The sequence below is a fragment of the Cebus imitator genome, unplaced genomic scaffold, assembly GCF_001604975.1.
Source record: "Cebus imitator isolate Cc_AM_T3 unplaced genomic scaffold, Cebus_imitator-1.0 Scaffold312, whole genome shotgun sequence".
NCBI lineage: Eukaryota > Metazoa > Chordata > Mammalia > Primates > Cebidae > Cebus > Cebus imitator.
This window is the reverse complement of record NW_016107627.1, coordinates 1,683,144-1,694,925: the sequence shown is the minus strand read 5'-3', so window position 1 is coordinate 1,694,925 and position 11,782 is coordinate 1,683,144. Positions and strand designations below refer to the sequence as shown.

Sequence of the window (11,782 nt, the reverse complement as noted above, 5' to 3'; positions counted from 1 at the left end):
AACTTTTAATTGGTTTCAAGAGTTTTCAGTGTTTATGCCCCTGGTTCTTTATCATTTCAAAAAATATGATTTCCTCCTTCCTCAGGTAATGCATCACTAGTTCCACAGTCAAAGTCATCAACAATGATTAGACTTTTTCCGGGAATATGATTTTCTTGAAATCAGAAAGGCAGCGTACTTAAAGCAGGCTGGTGGTTATATGTAAGAGCTGATAGGAAGCAGAACCCACCAAGCAATGGACAGTGAGAAGGCCCAGTGCATGCACAAGCCTCTGAGAGAGAGAAAATCAGGAATCGCCGGAGGCAGACCCTTTCCTACACCTATTGATACTATCAATACTATCTACACCTGTCAGTAGGTGATACTGTGGTCCTAAAACAGCTAAGGCGCTGAGCAAACAGGGGCAAACAGGAAAGAACCATGCTTGCTGAGCAAGGCACCTCTGTGGGCAGATCCTTGGGAGCCCTCTTGTTTCTTTTTGCTCTCACGGAAACCAAGGTTATTCCGTATCTAGAGAGGTCCACGGGCCACACTAATACAGTACGGATTTCACAAACGTTGGGAGGTCAGGAACTAAAAATAATCAGTAAAATATTCTATAATGTAAGATGAATATCCGCTTATCCATTCTCCAACCCACACCTATTCATTCAATTATTGAGCATTTACGCATGTCGTAATCAGCAGGCCAGTGGAAATTAAAAGTCAAATCCAAAAGGAAATCAATTAAAGGAGGTTAATAACCTGTGAAATTTATTATTCCAATGATAGTATTGAGGCAGGAGAATAGGGTCTGGAGGCAGGGAACCTAAGGCTGTTTCACGACTTTCTAGAACTAAATTGAAAGGAAAACTCTAACTCTCCACACCTAAGTAACAAAAGGACCAGAGGCTACTCCCTTTGCAAATCCCCACCTTTTCTACGTGGCAGACGAGAAATTGGCAGTCAGCAACAAATCAGAAAATCAGATTCATTGCAGTTCCAGTCTTTGCAACTTGGTAACTTCACTCCAGCCTCTGAATGGTTGCTGTCTACAATCAATAAGACTCAATCAGACTGACTGACAGGGAGTCTTGGTTTTCACAGAAGTGTAACTTTGTAACTTCACCCTAGCCTCTGATCAGCCTGCAAAAAGCAACTACTGTTTGCACAGGAGTGACACTTTGTAACTTCACTTCAGCCTCTGGTTGGCTGCTTTCTGGAAACAATCAGACTGATTACGGGCTACCACTTCATTTACATAAAATGAGTATAAAGTGGTCAGCGGGAAACTTCTAGAGGGTATTTGGACCCAAGAAGATTCTGTATCTGGGGCCCTTGAGCCACTGCTCAGGCCTACTCCCACACTGTGGAGTGTACTTTCGTTTTCTTTCTCTTTTTTTTTTTTTTTTTTTTTTGAGACAAGGTTTCATTCTTGTTGCCCAGGCTGGAGTGCAATGGCGTGATCTCGGCTTACTGCAACCTCCGCCTCCTGGGTTCAAGCGATTCTCCTGTCTCAGCCTCCAGAGTAGCTGGGATTACAGGCATGCACCAGCACGCCCAGCTAATTTTGTATTTTTAGTAGAGATGGGGTTTCACCATGTTGGCCAGGCTGGTTTTGAACTCCTGGCCTCAGGTGATCCACCTGCCTTAACCTCCCAAAGTGCTGGGATTACAGGCATGAGCCACCACACCACCTCCCCCTCCCCCTCCCCCTCCTCCTCCCCCCCCACTGCTCTCTCTCATTCCTGCTCTTGCCATGTGATGCTCCTCCTCCTGCTTTGCCCCAACCATGACTGAAAGCTCCCTAAGGCCTCCCTCCCCAGAAGCCAAGCAGATGCTGGCACCAAACTTCCTGTACAGCTGGCAGAACCATGAGCCATTTAAACCCATTTTTCTTATAAATTATGCAATCTCAGGTTTTTCTTTATAGCAATAAAGAACAGACTAACACACTACTTTTCGTGGAATCACAGGGGTTCAGCAACAAAATGAAATAGACGCTAAGTACTCACACATCTTTAAGTCGGATGCTGGCCAAAGCTACCTGGTAGAATGTGCTAGGAAGTAGTGGAACCAGTGACTGCCCATCTCCCACCTCAAAAGAATAAAAGAGGAAAATTAATTTGAGGAAGTCGAATTCTTAGGCTAAGAATTTAAGGCTGAACTCCTTAAGCTATGTGAAAGGGAATTCACGAGAATCACTTATTCATGAGAATTCTTGGTGACAGAGCAAGAAGAGAAGCTTGTACTTTGTTGGTTTGGTAAAGCAAGGACTTATAACCACTTCTTGTGGCCAGATGGATTGCGCAGGAGAAAAGCAGCTGGGTCATTATGAGGGACCCCGCCCAGTGAGAACATCCAGAGTCAACACAGTAGTTGCTGAGGAGGCCGAAGGCAACTGGAAAAACAGGAGTCATTAAGTGTTCTGCAGGTGAGAAGTTCCCCCAAATCCACAAGAAAGTATCCCAGAGCTACCTGCCAGTTTTGGACATTTGCCATGTCCCACGAGAATGAATGCCACATTGCCTCTGCCCCAGTCAACCTGGTCCTTCCTGCCATGTACCTCTCATCTTTATCCCATGCTGAGAATTCTGAGAGACCCAATATAGCAGTTCTGAAGTAGGAGCGGGTATTGTTGCGGTTCAGAAAATGATACCCCAAAGTGAAGGCCTCAGGGGCAACCTCAGAACTAAGGTCTCTCTAACCTTCTCCTGCCCTCCTGTCTCTCACCCCTCATTCTCTCCGGAGGTGACTCATAGACATCAGTATTCCCCTCCCACAAAGCCAGCTATGAAACTAGAAACAGGACTCTAACCCCTCCCTGCCTTTCTAAGAGCTGGCCGTAAAGAAATTCTCTGGCCTACCCTTCTCTCCAACAGTAGGTCATAAGGCTGTCATCCCAGATGGGTCTTGTCCCATACTTGAAGAGAGGGCAGGAAGATCTGAACAGCAGGCCTTGCTGGGTTCCTTTCAGCCTACTAGCATTTGCTCATGTTCTTCGTCCAACCAGTTTTACACTGCTGCCTGTTCTTCATTAAACCTAGGCATTAAAATGGACAGCTTTCCTTGTATCTTTGGATCTTTGTTCTGAAGACTCATGTCACATAAAACTTTGATTAAATAAATCAGTTATGCTTTTCTTGTGTTAACCTGTCTTTTGTTACAGGGGTGTCTGCCATTGACACTCTTATGATGGGGAGGAGCGGGATAAAACTCTTTTGCCCCTAAAATATAAAGCAAGCAAGAAGGAAGCAACATTCTCCTCTGCCCTAGTAAAGGTCTCTCAGTGTGAGGTCACACTGAGTTTAGAGAGGAGAGGTTTCACCAGTTTTGATATTACAATGAATTAGACTTTTGAAACACACCCTCATCTCCCAAATATAATATGGCTTGTTTACTACCTGGTAGCAACATTACAGACTGTTAGAATGGTATGTGGTTTTATATAATGGGAAGGAAAGAAGTTGAGTTAGGGGTTAAAAAAACAGCTCTAAGAAACTTGCTTCTACTTGGACAGAGAAAAGTACCACTTATCCAGTGAACTGGTTACAGAGTAACACCAATATAGGAATGACACATCCTGGGAAGTATTAGGAATGCTTCTTCTTCAATTACTGTCTAGATAAATCCTGCCCCACAATGAGATACCACTTAACACCTATTAGGATGGCTACTATTAAAAAAAAAAAAAAAAAAAGAATATAGCAAGTGTTAGCAAAGATGGTACAAAATTGAAATTATTGTGAACTGCTAATGGGAACATAAAATGGTGCAGCAACTATGGAGGTTCCTCAAAGAATTAAACATGCAATTACCACATGATCCAGCAATTCCACTTCTGGGTATATACCCAAAAGAATGGGGTACTCAGATACTTGTACATCCATGCTCATGGCAGCCTGACTCACAGTAGCCAAAAGGTAGGAACAACCCAAATGCCCACTGACAGAGGAATGGAGAAACAACATGTGGTATATTCACACAATGGAATATTATTTGGCCATAAAAAGGAAAGACATCTTGACACATACCATAACCTGGATGAAGCTTGAAGACAGTATGCTAAGTGAAATAAGCCAGTCACAAAAGATAAATGCTGTATGATTTCATTTACCAGAGTACCCATACCCACAGCAGTCAAATTCATAGAAACAGAACGTAGAATGTTGGTTGCCAGGGGCTGAGGGAGGAGGGTGGAGAGTTAAATGTTTCATGAGTACAGAGTTTCAGTTTTGGAAGATGAAAAAGTTCTGGAGACAGATACTGGTGATAGTTGCACAACAATATGAATGTACCTAATGCCACTGACATACCTAAAATTATTAAAATGGTAAATTTTATGCTATCAATATTTTACCACAGTTTAAAAAAACCTGCTAAGGGTACAAAATAGTGTTGGAGAAAGAAAAAACTTACAAAAAACAAGGGAATTTAATCTCAGATAAGCAAAGAACTGAATTTCTTTTTTTTTTAAACCTGTTTTTATAGATCAGTAGATGGTTGGTTCACTTTCAAAAACTTGCCTTGAGGTGATAACCACCAAAGAATGACAGTCAAGAATAGAGGGGAAAAAAACAACAAACACTCATATTGAAAACACAAAAAGACAAATGGTCAAGGCAGGAGCCCAGTTTGTTGCAGACAGATTTTTGTAATCCTCATGGTGCCCGCTGTAAAAACAATTCAGCTGGCATAACTGGTTATCTGTATTTTTTTTTTTTTTTTTGAGACAGAGTTTTGCTCTTGCTGCCCAGGCTGGAGTGCAATGGCACCATCTCCACTCACCACAACCTCCGCCTCCCAAGTTCAAGTGATTCTCCTGCCACAGCCTCCCCAGTAGCTGGATTATAGGCATGTGCCACCACGTCTAACTTTTTTGTTTTACTAGAGCTGGGGGTTTCTCCATGTTGGTCAGACTGGTCTCAAACTCCTGACCTCAGGTGATCTGCCCACCTCCCAAAGTACTGGGATTACAGGCATGAGCCACTATGCCCAGCCTGGTTATCTATATTTTATTATTTATGTATTTATTTATTTTTGAGATGGAGTCTTGCTCTGTTGCCCAGGCTGGAGTGCAATGGCCGAGCCTCTTGTGCAGCTGGAATTATAGGCATGTGCCACCATACCTGGTTAACATTTTATATTTTCAGTAGAGACAGGGTTTCACCATGTTGGTCTCGAACTCCTGACCTCGGGTGATATACCTGCCTCAGCCTCCCAAAATACTGGGATTACAGGCTTTAGCCACCACACCTGGCCTGGTATCTGTATTTTAAAAGTAAAATGACTCACACCATGTACAAAAGTCAATCCCATGAGGATTAGGACTTAACTTTGAAAAGCATAATTTAAAAAGGTTTAAAAGATAATCTAGGTATCTTTGTGAGCTTAAGAGTAGAAGAGGATTATCTACACAAATGCAAAACACACAAACCATAAAGGAAAATACTGAAAATTCTGACATTAAATCTTACCTTAAAACTTCACTTGGATAACTTAAAACCATAAAAACACAAGCTACAAATGGAGAAGTTATTTGTCAACACATATGACAAAGGATTAGGATACAGAACATATGAAGAACTTTTATGAGTCAACTATTATGAGTATACAATAAAACCATAATGAGATACCATTTAAACCCACCAGTCAGGAAAAACCTAAGTAGTCTGGGAATGCCAAGGGTTCACCAGGATGTGAAAAAAAAATGTCAAGGACACAGGTTCTTTGGTTCAAATTCTGGCACTTCCATTTACTACCAGATGGGCAAGCAATTTAGCCTCCACAAACCTGTTTTCCCAAATACAAAATGAGAGATAACACTAGTACATACTTTATCGGGTTGCTGGGGCATTACGCAAATTCATACATACAAAGTGCTCAGAACAGTCAGTGCTGCGCATAGTGAGTACAGAATAAGGTTAGCTCATTGTTCCCATTATGACTATCATCTTCATTACTGGTGGGCACGTAAACTGGTACAGCCACACAGGAAAGCCCATCTGGCCTTGCCCAGCAGAACTGAGAAAGCACAGGCCCCACAGCATGGCTGTTCTACCAGCACATGCCCTGCAGAATCTCCTCTGTCAAGAGGAAACAGGAAGTAGCATGTTCATACAAGCATCACTGTGACAACAAAGTAAGGAAAATAACACAAATGTCTATTTAGAGGAGAATAAATAAATTGTGGTATATTAATATGATGTATGGAAGTACATAAACTGCAGCTACAGGCAGCAACATGGGCTAGACTCACAAACATCAGGCTGGCAGGGAGAAGGCAACTCCTGGAGGAATACAGAGAGGGTGGGGCCAATTACAAGTTCAAAAACAACAGCAGGTATTGCTCACAGTTTATCCCTAAAGAAAAGCAACGGAGTGATCAATTTAAAATTCATAACGGTGGTTTTCTTCAGGGACCCTGGAAAGGAGGGTTTAATCAAGGAGGAGTGATATCAATAGCATTGATAATTTTGTTTTGTCTTTTTGGAGACAGAGTTTCACTCTTGTTGCCCAGGTTGGAGTGCAATGGCACATTCTCAGCTCACTGCAACCTCCACCTGCCAGGTTCAAGTGATTCTCCTGCCTCAGTCTCCCGAGCAGCTAGGAATACAGGCATACACCACCACACCCAGCTAATTCTGTATTTTTAATAGAGATGAGTTTTCACCATGTTGGCCAGGGTAGTCTCAAACTCCTGACCTCGGTGATCTGCCCACCTCAGCCTCCCAAAGTGCTGGAATTACAGCCACCACACCACCACACCCGGTTACCACAGTTTTTTAAGACAAAATAATACAAATCTAAGTAATGTGAAATTAAATAGTGATATTCTTTCAAGGGTCTTAAAATATTTCACCTCATAATTTTTATTGATATAATTATGAAGTTATAAAATATAAGGAAAGACAAGAGTTAGAAAATGAAAAACATGAGAAAAAATATACACAGACAAGACACAAAACCAAAGTCAAAATATAAGGCTCATTACCAAGAGTTCAAGGTTGCTCAAAACCATAGAGATAATATATTAATTAAAACTAACTTAGAAATCAGTTCAGTCATCAAATATTTTCTGTGGGTTCTGAAATTTCATAAGAATCAGGTATGGAGTAAGTCCTTAATCTGTGATCGTCCTGGTTTCTCAAGGTTTTTAAAATCAGTTTCTTGTGTAAAATCAAGTTAAGATAATTTTCATTAAAAAAAAAAAAAATAAGCATTTCATGCTATGCATGGGGGGGGGTTAGATTTTTATTATCCTGTGATAGCCACATGTTCCACGATTTTTTTTTTTTCCTACAACCCTAAACCTCAAATATGAGGCAAGGTAAACAATTGTGGCAGATTCTCTTTTCATAACTTTCTACTTTAAAATGGAAGTCACAGATTATAAAAGTCATTCTATAATCTCCAGGTTTCAAGGCATCTCCTCAAGCCAAGACATTTTATATTGAGGTGAAAAGAAGGGTTAATAAATTAAGATAACTAAATTTTTAAAGGATATAAGTGAGCTGTGGAAAGTCAACCTGAACAATACATGTTCTGCTAGCCTAACACTACGTAATTTCAACCGCACAGAAAAGGTAACAAAGTAAGTTGTATTTTTCAACTAAAAACCCACAGAAGAGGAAAAAGAAAAAAACCCAATAGCTAATCTTCTAATATTTTTAGAAAAGCATGCAGAATTCCTTGTTTACCACAAAGTACAATACACAAACCTTCTTAGGTTGTCTGAAAAAAGAAAACATTAATTGCTCAGCTTAACACTTAAGATCCTCTAAAATAAATGAAAAAGTTTTTGACTATAAAAAGTATAAGGTGAATAAAATACAGCTTTTCCCGCCTATAGCTATAAGTATTAGCCACACAGGTGCTGACAAGGATTCTGGACTCAAGGAGGCCTTCTAAGGAAATCCTACAACACTCACTTGGACAGTCCTCTGAGTGCCATCAACGCTGACAGACAATAGGGGCGAAGCCAGGTTCCACGTGCTGGTCACATTCAGTTTCGACCCATCAACTTCCACCTGTTGTGACACCAAATAAGACCGTTACCATGAAGAAAGACAGAAAACTGATCTCAAGTTCATTGCTGCATACAAAGCAGCAGCCATTTTAAACAGATGGCTCCCAAACAACCTGTCATGTTTACTGCTCCAGCCATGAAAGACAGGGTCCAACAACAGCGTCTTCCCAGCCATCTCTGGGGAGAGGTGAAGGACCTGTGAACAGCTGCCTCTGGGTACTGAGGCTTCAAGTGATTTCCGTAAGTAACAAACAGCCTTCTAACTCGAAACCTATCTGGACATGCTACATTTACTGCAATTAGACAAGTAATGCATATAAATTCCAGTGACATTTTGCAACCCACACAACAGGGCTTGCATATAATATCCTCTCCAAGGACCAAGGAAGAACTTTTTCTGTGTTCATTTTAATGCAGGACTATGCACTGTTATCTTAATTAAACAGAAGCTTTAATTAGACAAAATTCTTTGGTGTTGAATATCAAAAGTCCATTCAAACTTTGCAAAGTTCTGTCATATTTCTGTCAATCACAAATGACTAATTTCATCAATTCATCCTTCATGAATATGCAAAGAAAGACCCATAATCTTTCAAAACAGGGATAGTCATAAAAGAAAAAATAATAATTTCCAAATAAATATAAAAGTAATGGAAATGTAAAAATCATAGCTAATTTAAAATGAAAGTGCCATTGTTTTTCTTCCTTTCACTCACTGATGCTTATTCCCTAACTATTTAATGTGAGAGGCTTACAGATGACAGTATGATTACACAGTAGACAACCTAACAAGGGGATACTTAAGCTTGCTCAAGTTTCCAAATAAACCTGCAGCAGAACCATGATATATGATCCCTAACAATTCCCCCACTATCACTTATTTCCCTTAAAAGACACTCACTCATTAAAATCAGGTATCAGAGACCTCACTCATTCCTCTTCTGCTGGACCCTTGGGGACAGGTTGGCAATGGACAAAGATTGCTGAAAACATTCTGACAACTATCAAGTGCCCTAAAAATATCCAGGCGAGAGGTCTGCTTCTGGGATACAGTGTAGGGGAGGCTGCAGGCTTCCAGTGAAGCCCAGGGCTCAGTCTCATGGCATTCTGAATATGGCGTGGCAGCAACAGCACTGCATGGCTGGAGGGAGGGGCTGGACAAATAGCCACAGTATTTCATGGTAGGAATCCAGACGTTCTCACCAGTGAAGGTCTGGATTAGGATGAAGACCACACAGTATGGGGAGCTCCATGAGGACTGCAGGCAAATATAGTTGTCACTTGGAATCCATGGGAGACGGGTTCCAGGAGCACCACCCCTGCCCCGCCCCACCCCACAGATGCCAAAATCCGTGGATGCTCAAGTCTCTGATATAAAATGGTGTAGTATTTGCATCTAAGAATGTGTGCACATTCTTCCACATACTTTGAATCAGCTCGAGATTATCTATAATGCCTTTGTATTTATAATACCTAATACAATGTAAATGCTTCTAAATAGTTGTTATGCTCTATTGTTTAGGGAATAAAGACGGGGAAAAAAAGACTGTACCTATTCAGTACAGATGCAAATTTTTTTCTCCCCCCCTCCAATATCTGCAGTTGGTTGGATCCACAGATGTGGAGCCCATGGATACAAAGGGCCGACGGTAGTAGGACTAAGGACAGACAGCAGAAGCTTCCTCAAGGCCTTCAAAGCCCAAACAGCGAGACTCGTTACTCAGTGGCTACCAACACAGGCCCTTGCAGCAAAGCCTTACGAAGAGTGTGTAAGTCTGCCTTCTCCCTGTGCTGGCGCCTCAAGGCAGATCTGACCATCATTCCCAAAGGCCCCTTTCACTGTTCCCAGACCTCACCTCCACCGAAACTGGGGATAGAAGAAGGCTGAAATGCTACATTACCCCAAAGAGACTGTTTAAACAGAGGCCAAGATCCTGTTTACTCACAAATGTTTCTTCCCACCATCTGCTACTAAAGGTAGAGGGTCTCTGATGAAGATTATAGGTGATAGAAAATATGCTACATTTCATCATATACACAATGACTCATGAGTACAAATTCGCAACTTCACTACATAACTGAAGCAAGGAAGCTATCATGACTCCAAATCATAAACTGAAACCTATGTGTCAATACTAAGTGAGGAAAGGGAACGTGTGGAAAGCCAACACAGGCCTGCTCAGGCTTCCAGCAGTACACAGATACATAGTTCTGAATAAGAGATATAGTGATTCTGGCTGGGTGAGGTGGCTCATGCCTGTAATCCCAGCACTTTGGGAGGCCGAGGCGGGTGGATCACCTGAGGTCAGGAGTTTGAGGCCATCCTGGCCAAAATGGTGAAACGCTGTTTCTACTAAAAACATAAAAATTAGCCAGGTGTGCTGACGGGCATCTGTAATCCCAGCTACTTGGGAGGCTGAGGCAGAGAATTGCTAGAACTCAGGAGGCAGAGGTTGCAGTGAGCCAAGATCGCGCCAGTGCACTCCAGCCTGGGCAACAGTGAGACTGTCTAAAAAAAACAAACCAAAACAACCCCAAAAGAGATACAGTGATTCCACTGATGCTAGCATCCAAAGAGGGAATCTAGATGGAAGTACAGGCCATAGGAGAATAGAGAATGTCTCTTTGAACCATAGGTTAATACCAGAGAGAGGCGGGGCTGGTGGAACCAAAGAATCCTTGTTACTATGATCCACTGTGTACCCGCAACTCCTCAGCCATGGGTGACCGAAGGGGCAGATGTAGAGTGGAGGTAGCATTTCGTGATAGATTCTGAGATGAAGAACCTGCCTATACTTTCAAACTAAAGAACAGATTTGGTGAGAAATGACAAAGTAACATGTCCTAAAAAAGGCTGCAGCCTGCTTCACCCACCCTCCTGCCCTATTTAAACATAAACACCACTCAGAAAACTACCAATACTGGATCTTTGCATGCAATTTGGAAAAAAAAAAAAAAAACTCGGAAAGAGAAAAAGGTACATTAAGAGCATATAACACAAGAACTACTCAAAGAAACACAGGAAAAGTTCAGATAAATAGTTCTCCAAAATCTCAAAGGCAACCATAGGAAATGTGACCTTTCTTCAAAAAAAAGAACTCAAAGAAGAAAAACAAAGGTTCAAAGAAGAGATTATACAACAACAGAAGGAAATGAAAGTCAAGCTGATAGAACTCAGAAAAAAAATGGAGAGAAAAATAACATTATTGAGATAAAAGTCACATTAAGAAACAACCAAAAATAGAATAAATATGACTAAAAAGAAAGATAAGGACTGGAGAAATCATCTAAAATGAAATAGAGTGCACCAACAATATAAAACCGATTTACTGAGAAGACAACAGACATGGATGAGGAAGAGGGGGTAGAGAGAATCTGTAACTGTCCAAAGAGGCTCATGAAGCAAAAATAATACATGTACATTCAAAGATATAGAATACGATAAAACTTGTCAAAATAAATAGAACCTGGAATTTGTGGATTGGTGATGTAGAATCATGGCCAGGCATTGTGGCTCACGCCTGTAAGCCAGCACTTTGGGAGGCCCAGGCAGGAGGATTGCTTGAAGCCAAGTTTGAAACCAGCCTGGGCAACAAAGTGAGACCCCATCTCTAACACAAAAATTTTTTTTAATTAGCAAGGCATGATGGCCACTGCCTATAGGCCCAGCTACTCAGGAGTCTAAGGCAGGGGGAGATTGCTTGAGCTCAGACGTTCCAGGCTGCCGTGAGCCATGATCTTGACACTGCACTCCAGGCTGGACAACAGCAAAAC

General features: G+C 41.5%; 1 protein-coding gene across 4 annotated transcripts in view; it reads right to left on the bottom strand.

Moving 5' to 3' along the window:
- PCCA (propionyl-CoA carboxylase subunit alpha) overlaps window positions 1-11,782 on the bottom strand; it is a 429,187-nt gene that overhangs the window by 94,184 nt on the left and 323,221 nt on the right. For all 4 annotated transcript variants that reach the window (XM_017503569.1, XM_017503572.1, XM_017503570.1 and 1 more), the window contains one exon: window positions 7,911-8,009. In XM_017503569.1, the coding sequence (XP_017359058.1) occupies window positions 7,911-8,009 (99 nt within the window). The remainder of the gene's footprint in view (window positions 1-7,910; window positions 8,010-11,782) is intronic.